The sequence below is a fragment of the Pelobates fuscus genome, chromosome 4, assembly GCF_036172605.1.
Source record: "Pelobates fuscus isolate aPelFus1 chromosome 4, aPelFus1.pri, whole genome shotgun sequence".
Lineage (NCBI taxonomy): Eukaryota > Metazoa > Chordata > Amphibia > Anura > Pelobatidae > Pelobates > Pelobates fuscus.
In genome coordinates this window covers 149,316,661-149,340,453 of record NC_086320.1, presented here as the reverse complement: position 1 = coordinate 149,340,453, position 23,793 = coordinate 149,316,661, and the positions used below count along the sequence as shown (strand labels likewise).

The 23,793-nt window shown below is 38.4% G+C and overlaps 1 protein-coding gene across 3 annotated transcripts in view; it reads right to left on the bottom strand.

The window, feature by feature from the left end:
• DCDC2 (doublecortin domain containing 2) overlaps positions 1–22,940 on the bottom strand; it is a 226,629-nt gene extending 203,689 nt beyond the window's left edge. For all 3 annotated transcript variants that reach the window (XM_063451678.1, XM_063451679.1, XM_063451677.1), the window contains exons 1-2: positions 22,415–22,940; positions 5,815–5,866 (exon numbers count right to left, since the gene is read on the bottom strand). In XM_063451678.1, the coding sequence (XP_063307748.1) occupies positions 5,815–5,866; positions 22,415–22,728 (366 nt within the window). In that variant the 5' untranslated portion in view covers positions 22,729–22,940. The remainder of the gene's footprint in view (positions 1–5,814; positions 5,867–22,414) is intronic.
• Positions 22,941–23,793: the final 853 nt, after the last annotated feature.

The window sequence follows — 23,793 nt, the reverse complement described above, 5'->3', positions numbered from 1 at the left end:
GTTTGATGTCCTCACCTGATTTGTAAGGAGTCAAACCATTAAAACGGTGTACCTTATTACCACGGCCCTGCTGGGAGCCTCTCCTGAAGCTGTAATGGTGGAGAGAAGTGTCACCCAGCGGACTACAGATAAAAAGTCAAATCATTCTAAAACAGTTGACTTCTCACAATGCAAGGGCACCAAGGCACTCCAGTAACCAAAACCACTACAGTGAGCTGATGTGGTTACGATGCTTGGAGTGTTCCTTTAATCGCCTGCATTCTTACTAATCGTTTTGGTGAGTACCAAGTATGAACATTTACACATTGTTTTCTTTAACTGGAAGAAAGTGGGCACATACAGAAACAAATAAGGATATTTTCGTTTCAAGCATTTTCTTTTAGCTGTCTGTTTCAATGGCATGTCTTTATCACATGCCTTCATACTGATACTACTAACTATTTGCTAAAATTGTTCTTAAGAGGTTTGGGTAGTGATTGTTGCCACTTACTAATTCTCTACAGACTTGTTTGTCTTCAACAACATACTTAAGGTTTTATATACAAAACAGCCTCTGAGGATACAGCTTCCTATTATAAAACCATAAACAGCCCTGTACCTTTTACAGTTAAGCCAAACTTATTCCTTATGGCCAACTCCTCTAACTACAGAAGACACAAAGTAGAAAACAATATCATATATCTGATTATGTTCTTCCCAGCACAATGACACTACCTACAGGAACTAAGATATGTAAGCCATTTTATAAAGATTACAGTTGTATACCCAAATTGAAGCTGTGACATCCCACTCATGCACCAGAACCCCCCCTTACTCTTGTTAATTAAAGGGAAACTGTCACTTCTCTGTTACTTCTCAATTTACACCAATTAATAAAATATTGAAAATCACTTGTAACTTGTGTTAAGCATTTTGAACATGAGATGCTCGGTTTTCTTTTAAAATTGTATTGAAGATTTTACAAATTACATCATAAACCAGTTAAGAAAAAAAGCAAATCCAGGGCTAATAGGCAGATAAAAAGCAAAAACAGAATTGTTTTTTTCTTTTTTCCTTTTCTCAGTGTGCTTTCTCTAGCTAACTGCCAGGTACAAAGAACAGAGCTTATAACAATGATTGACATGATTGAAGCTAAGATGGTGGCACCCAGTTGAAGGATAGAGTCTACATCGAATTTTATATTTCACACCTCACAAATACATTTTTTGTTAAATTTGTGGATAAGTAGGCATAATCTAAAATTATAGTAAGTGTCAGTTCCCTTTTGAAAATCAACGTAATTATCATAATTAGCTATTTGTATTTTTATTTTATATGGTTACTGTAAAAATACAACTTAAAAAAAAACTAAACAAACAAAAAGGCACTCAATCTAAAACAGTCCTTTCAAAAACGACAACCTTTTCTTCGTTTTATTTTAAGGGTTAATATTTTATTTTATTTTTAAGGATGTATATATACAATGTAAAATGTACCAATATTATACAAAATATCAATGGGAGGGAGAAAGTGGAAAAAAAGAGCACAAGGCAAATGACGTTAAAAAAAAAAATAGATGCAGGGGATTTCAGAATTATTAAAAAAATATATTTTATATTTTAATTTCAGTTAGTCACTTTCTAGAATCATTTTCTAAACTCATACACTAACGTTTCAAGTAAGAAATTAGATGTTTACATTTTGCTGTATTGCATCATTTAAGAATACTGATACATTAAGTATTATGTGGATACAAATGGCTTCCCTCTTTAGATTTAGCTACCTCTAAAGTAGTGGTTCCCAAACCAGTCCTCATGGCCCTGAAACAGTCCAGGATTTATGTATTTCCCTTTTCGATTCCAGTGATGATATTGGCAAAACCTGGACTGTTGCCTGATCACAAGGACTGGTTTAGGAACCAATGTTTTAAAGTGAAGAGCATCTACAGCTTCTCTATTAGGAACAGGGTATCAAGGTCATATCAGAAGTGCAGAAAAATTATCGGTAATAGTAGGAAAAAGGTCCAACAGGACACACTGTGTCAAAAGCTCACTATCTAAGAAATAAGATACTTTTTAGATAACCCTTCTGAGTTATATCCCAACTAATGCATACACGATTTTGGCAGGATGGGATAAAAGCACTATCCCTATAGACAGAGAAAATCATGCAGCTTGTTACAATTCCAATTTACTGACTACTCACTCTTATTGTCAGAGACTTATGAATATGTGTATATATATATATATATATATATATATATATATATATACATATATATATATATATCAGTTTATCTTGTCAATCTGCATTGCTTAAGAATACATTTCAAAAGCTAGCTGTGGTCAACGCATCATAATGGTACAGAAACATAAAACTCTACTACTCATTAACATGAATGCTATATTGGAGGGATGTACGTTCGGGTAATTAACGCAGAAGCACAAATATAAGTATTGTAGCATCTGTAGATGAGAACAATATCTCTGGTATGTATGTGAACACCGGCCACAAAATTGCCAGCAGAAAGCAAACATTAGGACTGTATGTAAAATTGTTTCCTACATACAAGAAAACTGGTTGCCATGTGAAAGTCATATATCATAATTTCCAAGTTTACTACGGGCAGTTACTGCAAACAGCATCCCAGAGTCCTCCCCTATCTCCTCTTCCCCTTAAGATACGGCATACGAGCCCTTACATATTGTTCCAGGTTTCTGTATAGTGTTGAGTGGGGTGTCCTCTCAGGCAAGAATAAGAACCAGCTGAAGGCAAAATTATTGCAATTTATTTGGTTTATTGCAATTTATTTCATCTTGCACTGCCAAACAAAAGCAGCATTGTCTATATGTTAAAAAGACCTGGGGAAAAAAAGCTCTTTGAGGGCACAAACAAGCATTTAGTTATTGAAATGGTGAAAATCCTGAGGCATTTGCGAATCTGTTCCCTCTGCCAGTGTAGGCACGACAGTAATTTTTCTATCGTACATATCAGGTTAATCAGGGACCGAGGAACAGGGAGTCGTGCTAATAATTTAGATGCCTTGACTATTACAGATGTTAGGATAAACATTTTTCATAAAGTATTGTAATTGTTTGGGTAATAGTACGAGTATTTAATATTGCTTAGGATAACTAAAACACTAATGATGGTTAGATTAAAAAAATACACCTGGATTATATTAGATTACAAAAAAAAAAACAGAGAGAGAGTAGTTGGTACGGTTCTAATGACTGATAAGATGTTATCATATGCAGGTAAAAACTGTGTGCCAAGTTTGTTTTACTTGTTTAAGATTAAGAAAAATTAGTTGGAGGTAGACTTATGGTCACAAAGTACCTGACTAGTGAAAAAAACAAACAAAAAACAATTGTGTAGTGCCGACAGAGAATTCTGTAACTATACCCTGAAGACATAAACAAAAACAGTAGTGGGTTACTTTTCAATGCTGTGTGAGTTTCTTGGTTACAGTTTGTAACCTATGAGTAGAATAAGTTAGGCAAAGACAAAGAGCATGAAATGGCTGCAACAAAGGTTCTGAGTTCATTTTTTCGTAATATAATCTCTGACTTTTTGACCTTCCACATGCTTGTTAAAAAACACAATGTTCAATGTTTGACGTCTGGAATGTACCAATTTGTCAGATGACTGATATAAATAGGTTGATTACAGTATAAGGGAGCTTTAAAATACAATTATAAATAACTGGTGAAATTTAATAGAGCCCATTACTAAAACATACTCTGTATGATATATTTACCAGCAGCAATTTTTATAATTAAAATTGAATTATAAATGACTAAAATAGAATAGGAAATGTCAGCACTTATTCACCAACTCAGAAATTATGGGTAACTGGCAAATGAACTAGAAATGTTTGGCTATGAATTCATTCATACTTCTCCTCATGCCACTAAGCGAATAGGGTAACATATGAGCAGTTGCATCTGCCCACCAGTGTACTTATTAAACTCCCTCCCCCACGCTGGTCCTAAATGCTGGGATTGTGGAGTGACCAAAAAGAGGCTGCTTCACGTTTTGTTAATTTCATCATCCCACTAGATCTCAACACAAATTAAATGGGGTTTAGGGCAGGACTAAAGAATTAAATCTAACTAGAAAGCTACAATTTCTGGGGAAATTGTGTGAAGTGTTCTTGCCTCCACCAGTAGTCTACAACTGGAGTGGGCGGAGTAACTGTTATTATTTATTTATATAGCACATTTAATTGCAATGTTGTTGCCCAAAGTGCTTCATAGTTACATTAAAACATACATTTATAAAAACATTACCAGATGTACAAAAGGCCCTGTCTATGACATCACTTGCTGCTCCACCTGGCACAGGTCAGAGTATTTTGGCGGTTGCCATCTTCAAACGGTCGTATTTTAAAAGCTATACATCCTACATCGATACAACTATACAAACCTACATTTTGATGCATAGTATGTCTCTGAAGTATTAAAAATGAAGGCACAGTCGCAGTTTAGAAATTGCCCTTCAAGTTTGAGCTGGCTAGAGTGGAGTTTCAATGAATGTCAATGGACGGCGTGAGTTGCAAACAAATGGTCATATTGTGAAAACTAGCAGGACTATGGCTTAGCCGTGGACATTTTTAGTGGCAGGAGGGATAACTGAACGTTTTGATATAAGATATTTAAGATATTTGTGTAGGTGGGCTTGAAAATGAGGGAGTGGTGGCAGTTTAGAAATCATGTCCTGATTTTTCAGCTTTTGCCCGCTCCCACTCTAGTTTTGAACATGTTGCCATTCATTCCTATGGGACCAATTTCGCCACAAGAACGACGATATTTCGAGAACCATTCGGCGAAACGTTCCACAAAGTAATAGCACACCAATCGGGAACAATCCGCACGTTTCGGTATATTACTGTCTATGTAGTGTAAAAACTGTGGGAGGAGTTAGGGTGGTAAATTTGGCTATAATAAGAATAATAATATATATGTGAGATAACAGTAATTGGTCTTGCTATGCAAGAACACTTAATTATAAGAGGGTAACTATGATGAGATTAACCCTACTGACTGAAATTGGGAAGCACAATATAACGCACTTTCCTTAAAGGGACACTATAGTCACCTGAACAACTTTAGCTTAATGAAGCAGTTTTGGTGTATAGAACATGCCCCTGCAGCCTCACTGCTCAATCCTCTGCCATTTAGGAGTTAAATCCCTTTGTTTATGAACCCTAGTCACACCTCCCTGCATGTGACTTGCACAGCCTTCCATAAACACTTCCTGTAAAGAGAGCCCTATTTAGGCTTTCTTTATTGCAAGTTCTGTTTAATTAAGATTTCCGTATCCCCTGCTATGTTAAGCTTGCTAGACCCTGCAAGAGCCTTCTGTATGTGATGAAAGTTCAATTTAGTTGGTTTAGTAGCAGAATTTGATATAATCTGAGGATCTTCTCAGCTCCAAGATAAAGTCCTAATCTAAGTTGCATTGCAATTAGCTCTACCTTGTTATCAATGTCAACTTCATTTAACCTGGACAACACAAATTGGGTCAATTAGCCCAGCACTCTCAGCTAGAGAGTCAATGCAATCCATATTGGGCATAATTGACATTGATAATATGGAAGTAGTAATTCCGTGTTCTCAATGTGGCTGTGATGGCTGTCCCTTGGCAACGGGAAGATCCTTGGCTTTTTTACAGTTTGATATTAAACCATGGCACTTTGTGCAACAAAACCACTAAATGAGCCTAACAACTCATAATCATATACATAAGTGAATAAGTGAATAAAAAGTATTGTATTCTGTGCCATCTGGTGATGAATTCAGACACAAATTACAAAAAGGATGCAAATCTTACCTGGCTCATGGGATCCACGGTCCTTTTCTTTACCTCCCCAATATGCAAATAGCTGAAAGAAAATCATATAATGTTATAATTGTTATTATAGTATAGCATTTCCTCAAACATGTCCTAACAAAAGGAGAGACAACAGGCATTTAGCAGGTACATTTCAACATGGTATTTCATTGCATATAGTGTTGAAAGGAAACCTGTCTCTATAAAAATTTGTAATAATGAACAAAGGTCACTTGATGGGTTGAGCATCATGTGTACTGTAGTGCGGATGAGATAACTTTTAAGTTTTAAGTTTTTTGTTTGTTTTTTAACAAAAAGGATCATTTCCAGTCATTAAAGTGACTGCGTTGATAAACAAAAACAATAAATGTATTTAATTTAGCAATATGTTTTAAGGGAATTTTTGAGAAGCAATTTGAGGGAAGTAAAGACATTAGTCAAAGTATCGGGATTATTAACTATAAAAAATTGCAAAAAGTAGGCCAATATGAATTTCAAAATTGGCGAATAATTCTAGTTCTGCTAATTTGGCCTAAAACTTCAATTTCCTTTCTTAACAGTACGCAGTTCTGCATGGCTTCACGCGTTAGACGTTTCCAGAAAACTACAGATGCTATTAATAGTTAAGGAGGGCTTGAATTTTGGAAAGTACCACCATAGAAAATCAATATAAATTTAATTGATGCTGTAGTAACAGGTATTTCCTGTAGAAACAAATGTTTTGAGTTCAGCACCTTAGTAACAAAATGGGCCATTTCACTCTATTTGACATTCCAGAACACTAAATAATTCCTAAAACATAATAATTACTCAATTGCTCCCTTTTGGGAAAATCATCAGCTAACTTATTAACTACCATCTAAACACAGTTCTCCTCATCTCGCCCATCCATCGTACCAGATTATGACCAAACCCTACCATGCCATTTTACTTTACAATAATTCATATTTAACTAATCATATAATTTAGGTATAAAGTAGAGTGAGGCACTGTTTGTGCACTTGGCTGTCTATGTTCTCTTCACAAATGTATACTTTTACCTCGATTATAATGCCGCCATTTCTTATTTGTAGACTGTCAACTCAATGGAGCAGGGCTCTCGTCATCTTAATTTTAGTTTGTCTAATGCTAGATCACTAAATATGAGAAATTTTTTTCTCTACTGCACAACACTGCAGAATTTATAGGCAATTGAGGACAATATGTTTGGATAGCAACATAAGGAACAAATATAAAGCAATTATGCCACTTGGCACTGGTGAAACTGAAGACTTCAGCTACAGCTGCAACATAGCAGCTTTTTAAGCCTACCACAACATTTACATTAGACTGCGACATTATATCCCCCAAAACCCATAAAGTAGTGAATGTCTGCATCACAAACGGCACTATGCAGAGCAGAACCAAGATTGCAGAAGGGCCTTACGCAAGATGCTAGATTGGGGACCCGTCCTAGAGCCCCGGTCTCTATTCTGTAAATGCGAGTGTGTGGGTGGTTGTTTGTTGTATGTGAGAGTGTGTAATGGCTGAGTGTTGTGTGTGGAGGAGGCGGATTGTGAGCGTGTGGTAGCTTAATATTTTGTGGGCAGGAGTCTCTGTGGCCGAGTATTGAATGTGTTGGAAAAGGAGATTAAAGGGACACTATAATCACCCAGACCACTTCAGCTTATTGAAGTTATCTGGTCTGGGTGCAGTGCCCCTGTCAATTTAACCCTCCAATTGTAATTATTGTAATTATTGCTAAAAATAATTACCTTGAAGGGTTAACTGACTTTTGTTCGCCTAACTGACGCTGGATGTCCTCACCCTCAGCGTCAGCTAAAACTCCAGAGGAAAGCACTGAATAATTTTGAGACTGGAGAAGTCATTATAAGTTGCAGTTTCAGTTGAATTTGGGGGAACCACTTAAAGCGTTCATTGTGTTGAGCTAGTTCAATTGCTTTTGTTTGATTTGTTAATTGCAAACAGCTGAAAGCCTGTAAATTTTGACAATAAACCTGCTTTTCTATAGGGGTTGAATAATTTTGATTACAACTGTATATCATTTAGAATAAAAAAGGTTAAGGAAACAGCTGCACTGATGGTTTCATCCCTGACCTTGAAATTATCTCAGTTAAAGCAGCACTGTCAACTCTAGAATCTTTATGAAATGCTCTTATTGACTGTGTTGTAATTTCAATAAAATTCCAATCCAGTCAAAAAAAAAAAAATAATGATAAAGTAGTATATTTCTTATGCTTGACAAAGCTTGCCACAAGGTGAAGCTACTGCCGTCAAGCTTGTCATTTCCCCCGGCTGTCTCCAGTGACAGCTTTAGGTCTCGCGGTATACTCCATAGACCCCAATGCTGTATTCTGAATAACACAAAATAATACTCAATGTTCAAGCAAAGATTAAAACTTTTTTTTTATTGCAGAAAAATCTGTCTAATTTAATTCTGATTTGGGAGGACTGGCAATTATTGGGGGGCAAGTATTAAACAACACTCTTCTTATGAGCACTAAACTCACAGATTGTAGTGTGGATTGCACAGTTTACATGAAGAATGCAATTGATGAGTTTGACAACTGGAGACATTGTATATCCCAGCATTCTCCTCTGCATGACAATATTTCAGATGCAGACTCTGTTTGCCCTAACTGTGTTGTAAATGTCATGGGCGCTCTCTCATCTTACCCAGTGGCTTATCAACTTTTGTGATGCATAATATCCATGCTAATGGCTGAGAATGACACACTCCATTGAAATACATATAATTGAACTTCTAAAAAAACCAAGAGGAAGGTCTCAAACATCAATCCAGAATAAATAAATGAAGAGAATAGAGAACATGAGCAACACTGAGTGTAAGGGTAAAATAGTCAATCTCTCTCTGTAAAATGTCTGAGAACAATGAGATTCAAAAATAAAACAGTAGCAAGAAAAACGGGTAAAGTTATGGAGAAAGATACCCTACTTTGCCCAAATCTTCTTAGTATGTTATGGTACGTGGAATTTGTTAGGTAACTGTCCTCAAAGTTACCTCATGCATTGGAACACAATTCCCCAATAACAACTTAAATAAGCTTACCAATTTAAGCTTTTTAAAGTTGTTATTGGGGCAGGAGTGCCCAAAGTGCTTTCTTATCTTCAGGGGTAAAACAGTTTGGCAGAAGTTTAACTACAAAGTTGGGGCACGACTTGCCAACACTCCTGCCTCAGGGCTTCCATTCCTCTCTGCGGCTGCAAATTATTATTATTATTATTACTGGTTTTATATAGCGCCTTTTATAGCGCCAGCATATTCCGTAGCGCTTTACAATATTATCAAAGAGGGAGATTTAACAATAAATGAGACAATTACAAAAACTTACAGGAACAATAGGTTAAAGAGGGCCCTGCTCAAACGAGCTTACAGTCCAGATAGGCTAGGAGCATCAGTATAGTATGTATCATTTTTCTCAATGGCCGCCAGATAATAGGCTGAGAATTTTTAGAGTTCCAAATGACTCGTAGGCAGTACAAAACTGTATCAATCAATTCTGTGAGCCACCAGAGTGTGCGTGATTTGGTATAGCGAATGCGTCATTCAGTCACAGATGCGGGCATGAATAAAAGGACGCGCTTAGGGAGCATGCAGCATCAGGAAGAATGCTGGGGGAAGCAGGAACGACCCTGGCAACCCTGACACATATAAAATGATGTTAAACGTCCTCTTTATATTAATAATTAAGTTATTTATCGGACTCACTTCCCATGCAAATGCTATTCAAACATGATATCCATGAGTCTTATATAGATAAAAAAGTAAGTTTCACTGAAGAGTCATTTAAAAAAAAAAAAAAAACAGAAGTTCCATGCTTGCCTCTCTAGAGAAAGTCATTCATTCTCACCAAACATAAACTCAACACTACTAAATTCTGAACCGTGTTGCTAATTAACTCTAAAATCAACAAAGGTGCCAATAAGTAAAGAAAACTAATCTTGGCTACTCACTCTTTTGTTCACTAACTTGCGGTTTCAACTAACAAACTCTTCTGTATACTGTGCATACTGCATGCTGATAAATAAAGCTTTTATGTGGTTTTGGAACAATAACTGCTCTTTCTTCAACGTCTTCATAGGGTCATGGCTAATAAATGATTCTAGCAACAGCTTTTTGGCTTAGACAACTACCCGCCAATTAATTTTTATTGGTCCAGCCATTTGTCACTTTTTGCTTTGATGACCGCTAATAGTAAGCGCTGTACTTGTTCAAATATACACAGGACCAAGAATTTATTGGTTTCCTCATAACAAAAGCAGGAAAGAAGCTTGGGGCTGAATTATGGTAGCAGAGTAAGGATTTCTACTCCGCTAACTGAATAGCAATTCCTACATTGAACTCTACAGCAAGGTTGATAATCAGTAAGCAGAGTTAACCCTACTCTCCAAATTCAATCCAGCCTTTGGTGTCCAATACCTCTTGCGCATCTAGAGCAATTCTTTAAAAGTGAAGGCTACATAACATTCCAAAAATTAGTTTTGAATTGATGTTAATTTTCTTTCTCTGAATTATATTGTTGATGTTTAAAAGTATTTATAGTGAGATTACATGGAGATAGTGGCTTCACTCATGGAACACATTCTCTGCGATGAACTATTATATAGTACAGCGTGATTACTTGCTCTGTACATACAATACATTTTTTCCACTTATTGTTGCTACAACAATAAATCAAGTACCTTGACACCAATATGCAGTTTTATTGTGCCACTTTTGAACTGTAACCATATGAAAAAATAAAGGGAGGCCTATTTTTGTCACTTTACTTAATCAGAGGGGATGTACATCATTCTAGAGTACATCATATTAGAGGTGTTATTGGGGAGGGAATTTTGAACGGGTTTAATTGCAGATTCACAAATTCATTGGCATAATTGACAGCTAATTCCTAGCAGTGTGGTTTATTCCTTAAACTACAAATCATAATGAATTAAACGCCAAATCGCTAAATGCATGCAAAAATTCTCCAACTCAGCTATAGTCACAGCCTATAGCCTTAAAAGAACACTCCACTGCCCAAATAAAAATACAAACCGACTGTTTAGTTGGTATACCCCCATGCATTTATTTATGCATTTTTTATGGGGGAATATCAGAAACAGCTTAAAAAAGCCAAAGATCTGTTGTCTGCAGCCATTTGCAAACTCTTCCCTTTAATACCCAGCCCAGAGTTCCCAATGCAGTAGAGTCTTTGCAAGCAGGTAATCTGAGCAATTTCCTGCCTATTGAGCTACTGAGCTAAACAACAGGAAGTAACAGAACCAGTAGTCTGATTGACAGCCACAGGGATGTAACAATATTAATTTATAAAAGTGCCCATTTCTATTGAAATTGAAAAAAAAAAAAAAAAAAAGAGGATATTCTCTTCATATATATATAAAGCACTTCAGCAAATTAAAATGTTTTTGGCGTCCGGAGAGTCCCTTTAATGTTAATGTTGATATTTACATTTTAATTTAGAGTTTGGTGAATTCATAACAAATGAGTTGTGATTAATTAAATTAAAATGTTGCCAAATGAAAGTCAAAAGATTTGAGATGGGAACAATTCCTGACTGCCTTAGCCTCTATTTTTTCACAATTAAAATGTTCACTTTACCCAATATCACTGTTTAATGAATAAGCCAATAAGACCAACACTACCATATGTCACCCATTTTTATAAGGGAGGAATTTAAAATTAGGGTTGTTTATTAAAGAACTTCTACCAATAGAGTGTGGACAAAAAGTTGTATTATTATTTAAATATAGAATGATTGCATGTTGTCTTATACTGATACATTGCAATATCCAGCTATTACCTGTTCTCATTCATTTTATACTAACACATAGTTATTAATTCATCCTTTGACAATGCTGAGCAACATCGCTTTGCATTTATGGACAATACTAATATGTTAATAATCGGGATATTTTTAACCAAACTTCTGGAATAAAACTTCTGGAATAAAAGGGAATCATGACATGTCATACATGTCATGTGTCCTTAAGGGGTTAATCTGACACATAGAAAGCTATTACTTTTTGACTTAATTAGACATAGCGCTGCTGGTCTTATTTGGAAAGTAGTCACAATATCACCATTATGTCTTGCATATTTTATCTCTCTCTATTCATCTATGGATGCTCAGAAAATCTCACACTGCCACAAACACTCATAAACTGGTCAGATTTTAAAACATCAAAGAATCTGCCTTCTTACAAATAAATCTCAATAAAAGTACTTTGTACAGATTAGTACAACCTGCGAACCATATTAATCTAGCTATACACTATTTACTACTGAGCCTTAATCCCTTTATCCCAAAACCATAATCCTAACCACAACCATGTATTCTCCCACTCGCACTTGCTCCATCCCTCATACAGTCAGATACAACCCATCACTCTGCTCGCACTCTTATGTACATTGATCTCTCCCTGTGTGTGACTGTGTGTACCTGTCAATGTGTGCCTGTCTGTGTCTGTGTGTGCATGTCTACATCTTTCTATGCCTGCCTGTGCCTATCTGTATCTGTGTGTGCTTTTCTGTTTGTCTGTGCCAGGGTGTTCCTGCCTGTGTATTTGTGCCTGTCTGTGCCTGTTTATGTCTGTATAAACCTGTGTATGTCTGTTTATGGCTGTCTGTGCCTGTTTGAGTCTATGTGTGCCTGTGTGCCTGTGTGTGTGTGCACGCACAGTGGTGTATTTTAAAATGGTGCTGCCCTAGGCATGACAGATCTCGTGCACCCCCTAATTTAAATGTACCTGCCAAGGCCACACCTCTTACTGTTAACTTACACACATTTTGACTGACTGACAGACACAGACTCACGGACCAGCACACACTCACAGATACACTGACATACACACACATACACTCACTGATTTTACACAATCTGACACACATACAATCATTTAGACAGACGCTGACAGACGCATACACTCACTGACAGACACACACACACAATCATTCAGACACACACACTCAACGGACACTCATGGACAGACAAACATACACACATTCACTAAAAAACACACACTCACTGACAGACACACACACTCACTCACATTCACTGGCACATACACACATTCACTAACATTCACTGACACACACACACACTCACTCACTCACATTCACTCACATTCACTGACACACAAACTCACATTCACTGAAACACACTCACATTCACTGAAACAAACTCACTGACTTCCTCACATTCACTGACAAACACAAATTCTTATAATAAAAAAATGAAATAAAAATCCACCCAGCCTCCCTACGTTTGGGATAGCTGGGTAGATTTTTCACCTGGGGTCTGCTGGGCAGGAAGGCGGCTGGACGTGCAGGCACTCTAAGTTTTCAGCGAGGGAGCACTTGCCCATGAGCTCTTCGCTCAGCTCCCTCGCGCGCCGCAGAGTGATGCTGGGAGCCGGAATATTATGTCATATTCCGGCTTCCGGCATTACTGCAGGTCGCGTTGCCTTGTTTGCCTCGCGGTAGACACATCCCTGTGTGTGTGTCTGTCTATGTTTGTCTGTCCCTGTGCGTACTTGTGTCTTTGTATGCATGTGTGTGCTTGACTGTGTGTGTGTGCGCTCATGTCTGTACTTGTGTGTGACCGAATATTTTTGTCTTGGTCTGTGTTTGCACCTCTGTGTGTGTTTGTAAATAACTGTGAGTGTGTCAAGAGTTATGTTGAGGGCTAGAATTTGGGAAGGGGCAATGCATGGTGTTTTAGGAACGGGTCATCAAGTTTTTGGGGGGCTCAAGCAGCAGGTGTTTTTTGACCCTAGCAATGCCCCTGTTTGCACATTGGGTGGGGGCAGATCACTTTAAACGCTCCCTTCCACTGGACCACCAGGAAGCTTCATCAAGTGTCCCACTGGACCACCAGGGGTCAGATATTGACCATTGGACAATTAGGTACTGCACATTTACCCACTGGATCACCAAGGACTGCAAACTGACCCACTAGGCCACCACTGAATAGGGAAATTTACCCTCACAATGTAAGTAAGGGAATGAGGCAAAAACAGATTTTATTTTTCATTTATATAAATTGTGCGGATCTGGAACAAACACAGCATTTCCACAGTCATCTACCCACATACAGCTACAGAAAGTTGTGACTGAGCTTCTGTATCCTCTACCCGGAATTACAGGAAATGCTCACAGAGATCGCCAAACAGCTTGCTGTCAGACCAGGAAGATCCTCTAACCGTGACTCAGTCGCTCTACATGGAGGGAAGTGAGTTGGCACAGGGAGGGGGGCCACATGAGGGTACACAGAGGGCTGAGGGGGGAAGAGGCACACAGAAGGTTTAGGAGGAGGGAGAAGCACACAGAGGCCTGTGGGGTGGATAGAGGCACAGACAGGGCTGGGGTGGAAAGAGGCACACAGAGGACTGGGGTGAAAGAGGTACACGGAGGGCTGAGGGAAACAGGGCGTCACACAGAGGGCTGAGGCAGGAGAGAGGCTCACAGAGGGCTGATGGGAGTGGGGAAAAGAGGCACACAAATGGCTAAGGGGGGATGAGGTACACAGAGGGTGAAGGGGTGGAAGGCACACAGATGTCTGAGGGGTGCCAAAAAGTCGCACATAGCGGCTGGGGGGGACAAAGAGACACAGTGAGGGGCTGTGGGGACAAAGACACAAAAAGGGGCTGGGAGGACAAAGAGACACCCTGAGGGGCTGGGGGAACAAAGCAGGAGAACGAGACACACAAAGGAGTTGGGAGAGAGAGAGACACCCAAATAAGCTGGGGAAAAAGAGACACACAGAGGGGCAGAGGGGCTGTGGGGACAAAGACACAAAACAGGGCTGGGAGAACATAGAGACGCCCAAAAGGGCTGGGGGAACAAAGCAGGAGAAAGAGACACAAATAGGCTGGGGGAATCCCGGGGGCGGGGGCGGCGCGCAGGCCCCAACTCCCCCTTAGCATGAACCATACACTGTTCCCCCTAGTTCTATCTCTTCTTCCTCTCCCCCTATCTCCCTTCCATACCTACCACTGCTCCCCTCACACTCATACTTTGACTAGGAAAGACTGGGGAAAGCCTGACGTACAGAAGGGAGGACTACCTCCCACTGAAAACATGCCACATCATATATTTGACGCAACACATATACAACTCAGCCAGCAGAACCATCCCACCACCAGTGGGCACATATCATAAACACACATAACACACAGACTGCAAAACGCAGCAGGGAAGATGCCTAAAAGCCTTGAAACACCACCTTTGATCATTCTAGATATCACTTACATAACTCCCCAAATAAAAGCAACATTTGGTTCCCCATTTGACCGAATAAATTGAACACACATCAAATCGGCACATAATAAATTAACGGGGACGACAAAACGCTAAACATTGGCAACGCAGGCTCCAAACCCAAAGCATAACTAACGGATAAGGCAGGATCGCAAATTGAGAACGAACACTAGTTTCGGAGATAGATGCTCTGTGCCCCTCGGAGGGGTACGGAATGAGGGGCATGGAAAAGGTTCGGCTAACAAGCCAAAAGAACCAGCGGATCAAATTACAGCTTTGATCCGTCGACCGAGTCAAGAACCTTAAAACGATGCGGATAGTATTCTCAAACTGATGATATGCTGGAGACCTGCGTGTCCCAAAATGCAAATCTTCTTAACGTGTGTATTGACTGTCTGAACAACTTCTCAATAAAAACAGATTTACAAAAAATAAAAAATAAATAAAATAGGCTGGGGGAAAAAGAGACACAAAAAGTTGGCCATTTTTTTGGGTGGGGGTGCAAGTAGCAGGTCTTGCCTAGGGCACAAAATAGTCTTGCACCGGCCCTGAAAGCCCTATATAAAAATAGTTAATTATTATTATTACAAATATAAATAAAAAAATCATATATTCTTTAACAATAACAAACCTTTAAAATGCCTTGCATGCCAGAATGGAGATAAAGTATTACAGAGTTATGACTGCTCCCTGCCCCTTTTAGTAAGTGGCTGGGGGGGCAGCTCACTCTGCACTACAGAGCTGACATTGCCTGATTTGTAAATTCCAAATTTGACCCCTTGGTAATGATTTACAACGCTAAAACTTACAGAATATAATTACAGAGCCCTACAATTCTTAAAGTCCTAGACGTTTTAAACAGAGATTAGGAAACATGAATACACCTAAAACTGTGGGAAGCAGTTCGATTGCAATAATATATTTTTGTACAAACTGTCCATTACCCAGTAATAACAATATTATCAGAACAATGGGCATCCATCAGTTTAATTCCAAAAACTGAAAACTGTTGATAAATATTTACTTTATTTTATTTTTTACCGAATTTTGCCTGGATATAATTAATCAGAAGTACGTTTTTTTTTTTTTGTTTTGTTTTTTTTTACGAACCCTGTTAATCATTACCAGTGGAAATTATAAGTGTGACCCAAGTTTTGACTGTGGAATGATACATGCTTCCCCTATATATTGTCCCAAGAGTCTCCACTGCCTAAAATATTCTCATTAAATATGCATATGATGGTTTTATTTATACGAGCAATGTCCAGCAGCTATTAGTAGTTTTATAAGTGGCTACAAGATCCTATTTGCACATGGATTTTTTATTTTTTTGGGTGGGGTTGAGGAAGGCAGCACCCGAGTATTATGTTCTTGCAGGTGTCTGAGAAGCAGGGCCGCCACCAGAAATTTTGGGGCCCCTAACTCAGCTCAGGGTCTGGGCCCCCTCGGGCCCGCCTCCAAATACCGCCCACTGGGTCCACACACAGACACAAACGCACACACTGATACAAAAGGACACAGATACATACTAACAGACACACATACTGAAACAGACATCCACGCATACAGGCATACATACTAACACACACATACTGAGACATACACACAGGCATACATAGTGACAGACAGACACATAATAACATACATACAGACACACATACATACAGACACTGACATACATACATACATACACACACACACACATTCATACATACATACAGACACGGACATCCATACACACATACATTCATAATGGCATACAGACATACAGACTGACATACATGCATATATACAGACATACTGACAGACATACATGCATACAGACATCCATACACACAGACCTACGTTCATAATAATATGCAGACATACATTCATACTGACATACATATATACATACATAGACATACATGCATACAGACATACATGTATGCATACAGACATACACAAACATACATAGACAGACATACATACGTAGACATACATGCATGCAGTCAGACAGACATAGACATACACACAGACATACATACATACATACAAACAGACATATACATACATACAGACATACATACATAGACATACACACAGACATACATACAGACATACATGCATGCAGACAGACATACATACACAGACAGACATACATACACAGACAGACATACATACATACACATACATGCATCCAGACACACAGACATGCACGCATCCAGACAGACATGCATGCATCCAGACAGACATGCATGCATCCAGACAGACAGACATACATAGACATACATGCATACAGACATACACATACAGACAGACAGACATACATACATACATACATATGCATACAGACACACACACATACATACATACAGACAGACATACACATACATACATACAGACAGACACATACACATACATGCATACAGACACATACACATACATGCATACAGACAGACATACAGACAGACACACACACATACAGACACACAGACATACAGACATACACGCATACATACAGACAGACAGACACACATACACATACATGCATACAGACATACATACAGACAGACACACACACATACATACATACACATACATGCATACATACATACATAGACATGCATACAGACACACAGACATACACATACATGCATACAGACAGACAGACACAGACATACATACATACATACACACAGCTCATTTTCCAGCCACCCTCCTGTCTCTTACCTTTTCTTTGCAGGAGGGTGGCTGGGGATGATGGGAGTCGGCGCTGCTCCCTCTTCATTGCTGGGCTCTCCCTCTTTACGGCTGGGCGGGCAGGCGCGCTCCTCCCGCGCGGAGTGAGCTGGGAGGAAGTGAGCACTTCCTCCCAGCAGCACTTGCGGCTGCTTTTTTTTTTTTTTTTTTTTAAAGGGGCCCGATCGCGCTATACAACGGCCACAGCGCTGACCGGGCCCCTGAAGGAGGGGGCTCATCGGGTGGCCTTAAGTGTGTGGGCCACCCGATGGGCCCCACACGTGGGGCCCGGGCGGCCGGGCCCCCCAGGGCCGCCGGGCCCATGACAACTGTTATGGTTGTCATGCCCTGATGGCGGCCCTGCTGAGAAGTAAATCCAGCCCTGTTTTTAGTAGACAAGTTACCAAAGGAAAACATTAAAAAAATACTGTTTTGTAGATTAATCTACCATTGCTATGCTAATGGATACACACAGCTTCCTGTCATTTAAACTGAGTACAAACAATCCAGTAACAACGATAATTGGCTGTCTAGCTAGTCCCCTAGCTGGGTGTGTGCATATCATTTAAACTGTTAGTGAATTTTCATTCCCCCCGCCCCGTCATGACTCCTCTCCTGCAACTGTCAAAAATAACATATTAATTTCTCAGTGAATAGCAACCTATTTCGTTACCCCTACTTATACCCTTTGTGTCACTACTCCCTCTAGCATATAAACTCATTGAGCAGGGCACTCAACCCCTCTATTCCTGTATGTCCATTTGTCTGGTTACAATTACGTGTCTGTTCGTCCACCCATTGTACAGCGCTACGGAATTTGCTGGTGCTATATAAATGATAAAATTATAATAATAAATGCTAAATTGCTGAAGTTGGACCTGTTTAACACAGACTATCATAGGGGCATAGTGGAAAGATGAGGCATGAAGTTGCATGCTGTCCACATATTTGTTCTCCTGGGATTAGAGAGAGGCCAAGTCTAATGCAAAACTGGATAAAACTTATATAGCGGTTCCTATTGACTGGAGCCTGAGGCAGCATTACGCCCTGGAAAACTCTCTAAACATCTCAAGACTAGCAGCATTTCTAGCAGAAATTGAAGTTGCTAACATAGACAGGGTTCTTTAACTTCATGAAATGGTTATGGTACTTAAAGTAACCCTTTGCTGCATGGCTCTGTGTCAGTACAGCTGAACTAAAGAAAGGTACCACATCTGGATCTTTCAGAAATAGAATTACACCTCCACTGGCCGGGTTAATAATTATTTCTAAAGCTCTATACAAACAAGACCCCTGCTAAGTGAAGAATATTTTGGTCCTGTAAACTGGTAAATATTTCCTTCTAAAAGCAAATTCATTACAACTCAGGGTAGCAAATATTATGCACATTATTTGCAAAACGGATCAAATTATGTGAATCACATTTTCACATACCGCCACATGAACATATTCAGAGGACATATTTCAATTTCCTTTCTTAAAAGGACACTATAGCCACCAGAATAACTAAAACGTAATCTCGTGGCTCTGGCATCTGTAGCTTATTGATTAAATGAGGAGATGCTGATTGGCGCATTGTGGCGTTTTGACACTAGTGCACAATAGCCCTTCATTGCTTTCCTATGACAAACCATTAGATTGGCTGAGATCAACAGGTTTGATGATCTTACCCATGTACACAAAATTAGGTGGGGTCAGCCGTGACACAACTGGCGTTGCATGAGAAAAAAGTGAGTAAAAACTCCTTTTTACTACAAAGAGAGGGGGGACAAAGGACCTAAATACCGGTAGTTATTTTACCTTTATAGAGTCAGGAATACATACTTGTGTTCCTGACACCATAGTGTTCCTTTAAGTCTTACAAAACAATTCATTAATGCACTTTTTAACATTAACACTTTAAGGACTGGTGAAGGTCTAAGCCACCATAATAGTAAGCCACATAAAACTTTAAGGATCCTATTCTAAAATGGAATACACTGCTCATTTAGTGACAGTACTATCATGTATGTATGAATGTATCTATATTTAATAATGTATTTAATCATTTTAAACAGCATTCTTATGCAGAGCTGCTCTTGCATTTGTCCTGAAAAATCAATGCTGGCATACGGTCTCTATGGACCAGATTGTTATCTAAATGAGTTAAACTTCTGTGACATACAACTGTGAAGTGTTTTAAATCCAACTAGAAAAGCATTATATGTTTATTAATATTGTATAATCCAGATTTCAATATTACAATAATATCTGGGCTACAATAAGATAGTATGTAAAACCAAATTATTTACTAAAAACATATATATTATTTTAATAGGGATACATTTGCTTAGACTAAAATGCAAATCAGAATCATATCCTTCAGTTACAATTCCTGCAGAATATTTAGCAGAACAAAAAAAGAAATAAATAATATGTAGCATGTGGAAATATAAAAATGCCATGTGCAGGTATAAGTATAACTAACATTAAATCTACTGTCAATTGAGCTTAAAGCAACGGCTTGTATGGAATCTTTCAAATACAACATTGATAAAAAAAAAAAAAAAAGAATAATTTAAGTGCCATAACTAAAAAAAATAATGCAATTCTGGGACAAATTTATAGAAATGGGGAAATGCCTACGGACACTAATACAGTCAATAGAAAACCTCTAATTCTTCCATGACTTTCAGTGTATATTATAAAACATAAAATATAACAACCAGGTTATTGTAATAAAGGGCAATCCTATATATATATATATATATTTGTTGTACAGGTAGTTACATATTAACATCAAACGCCACAACAGCGTACATTGGTAACGTTCCTAGATTTTAAGGACACCACAAATCATTTGAACATAATAATCTTTGTAAGAAATTATATCAATGGCTTTATGGACAGCTGTATACAACAAAATGTCCATATTGAATTTTATTAACACATTGTGAATTCTCAGGTTCTACATTAGCTCACCCAACTATTTCCCTCATTTCAAAATGTACACCTGCTGTGTAGTTGAAGATGGCATTGCCAGCAACAAGAAGGCTTACCATAAGGTGGATGAGAGAATATCTGAAAATCAACAATTTGTAGGTGCTAAGGAACTGCAAAACACTTATGTTGTTTTATATTGTTAATTCATATGGAAGAGCACATTTGTTCATATACCATTGTTTCTTATTACAAAAAGTACAGTATAGGTAATGAATACTATTGTAGACAAATTATCATGTCAAAAGACTCCAACTTGGCTATTAAGCCCAAGTTTTGCAGTTTGTCTATCCGTTCGTTCACTATTCAATGAACATACCCTAAATCGTTTTAAATATCAGATTCGGCTACAATATTAAAGCCACCTATAATGGATCAGATAAATAAAAAAAAAATGCTTTTATGAGCAAGAGAAAAGCTGATTCCAGGAAAAAAAGCAATTAAAAAAGAGCAACTAAACACATGTAGAAGTAACAAATCTGGGCTTTATTCAAAACATAAGGAATTATTCACTAAAGTAAGAATTGTGGAGAACTCTAATTAGAGTTAGAAATTTGGGACAAAATTAGACAGGTTGCAAAAAAAGAATGAGTAAAAAAAATGTGTCTAGCTCACCTATTTTAGCTTATATTTTGCAATTATTTTGTATGAATACTCTATAATACTAACTTATCCCAAATAGGCACAAACTTAATAAAGCTGTGTGTAATCAAAATTTCTTAAAAATCTAAATGTCTTTAAAAATAAGCCCATTAATCACGCAGTCAGGTTTATTAACTAAAATGTGAAATACAGGGAATACAAATTGAATTTGAAGAGAATTTCATATTTTACACCAAAATTGCAGAAGTGGAAAAAAAAATGTATGGTTTCAGTTCAACTATTTTGTCTTAAAATTTGAAACGTGTATTGAATTTAGTTTGAGCTATTTTCCAATTGTACTATTCAAACCATAATTTTGCAAGTCATTTGCCAAATAATCAGTCTTGTCTAGTGAATAGACCCCAAAGTGTTAAACATTAATATACCAGGGTTATTCACTGGTAACCTGAGAACTATTAGGAAGTTAAAGTAATTACAAAGTGAATTTCAAATTTAACAGCCAAACTGGAAGCATAGATGGCAGTTTTTGGCTTTAAATTTTAAATTCACTTTACATTCACTCTGAATTATTGGCAGCTCTCACTTTAGTGATTAGCCCTTTAAATTGTTTATATGATGCTAGACATAATACTTAACCATTTACAGGAAACACAAACATTTTTGGTAAACAATAAAGAACTATAACTTACAATATGTCTCAGTCAGAGTTTATGAATGGGGTTTATGACAAGTCATATATGTTTAGTTTATGCTTTTGTGAAATGTTATAGTTTATAAATGTTCCCATGATGCTTTGACAGACATGGGAGAAGTTCAATAAAAGTTGGGGAACCACCTTTTAGCTACCCTCTAGATGTAATGGGGTCTGTGTATGGTGATGGTCAGTGATTATAGACACGGCTGACAATCACCACGTTCTGTTACCAGGCAACCTGCTCTGATACTAATTTGGGTAACACTCTGTGCTTTAGTAAAGTTTGCTCTATGATGTATATTATTCCTGTTCATACTCACTCCATCTTTTTGAAAGTTTCTCTCCCTCCTGCCACATAGCATGCTCCGGTGTGCAGGTCGTCCAGGGCATTCACCTTGTGCCCATTTCTTGGGGTGTAAATGTTTCTGACTGCCCCAAAGGGAGCTTGCACCCCACTTGTCACATCCTTCATGAAAACTTCGAAGGTCCCGACTCGTTTTTCGTGGATGATCATGCGGCGGCCACGGAAAAAAGGGTCTCCATTCCTATAAACCAGCACTGTCTTGACAGCAGGCTGGTGGTCCAGGGGGGCCATGGTGCGAGCCCCCCCATTGGCTGCCTGTGCTGGCTGCATGCTCTCTGCACCCTAGGATGGGAGTCACCTGATAAGGGCTGAAGATTAGAGCTCTCACTCCTCCTGTACAAAGGCAGCAATACCCCTCTCAGTATGGGCTAAATGGGCAACTGGCTGTCTGGATAGCAGCACATCAGTGGCAATGTGAGCAATGCAAAATGCTGGTAAAAGCTCCTTGCAGAGCCTGTCTGCTGACAGCCAGTGCCTGTGTACTGCTTTATTCTCTAATTATTATATATAGCTGCACATTCCATCCAGCTATTATATCTCACTAACCATGCAGCTACCCATTGCATGTAATAAATAATAAAATGCAAGTATTGAGTTAAAGCTGCTCTATATCCTATGGCAGCCCCTGGCAGGTCTATACTGCTCTATGGTGAAAGGTCTAATAGCTGCCTCAGGAAGCCAATGACACCTGTTGCTGCTGCAGTTACTGTTACTCTCCTCCCACCCTGTCCTTGTCATTCCTGGCCACACCTGCAGCCACTAGCACCCTGCATAAACAATGTGTGGGGTCTGCTTTCCCAATACCAAAAATCCCCCTTTCAGCTTGTTCTTGGCTAGATTACCACTCTTCAAAGTCAATTATTATTCAGGCGAATTCCTTTTCCTCTCAGCCAAATAGATTAGCACAGGCATTTTTTTCCCTACTGTGTTTTTTGTTTTTTTGTTTTCTCTAGCTTCATGTGGTTTCTATGGCAACCAACTCAAGGCCAATCACATGATCTGAATATAGGCACGCCTCCTCTGCCATGTGCATGCTGTGCGCCTGTACATATGGTTTTATACAGACCAGACTGGGGCATTGCTTATATGGAAATCTGGATGTTGCCATTATGATTAGATTTTAGAGGAAGGAAGGGTTAGCAAAAAGTAAACAAGATGGCACGTGTAATAGACAATGGGATAAATGTATAGAAATACAAAGCACATAGATGATAATTACAGCTATTGATTTTTGAAAATTCTTGATTTAGTATTTTAGAAGGAACTTTAGCAATGATAAATTAGATGTTTAAATGCTATATGTAAATAGCTCATGGTTGAATTCAGGCGTCTAAC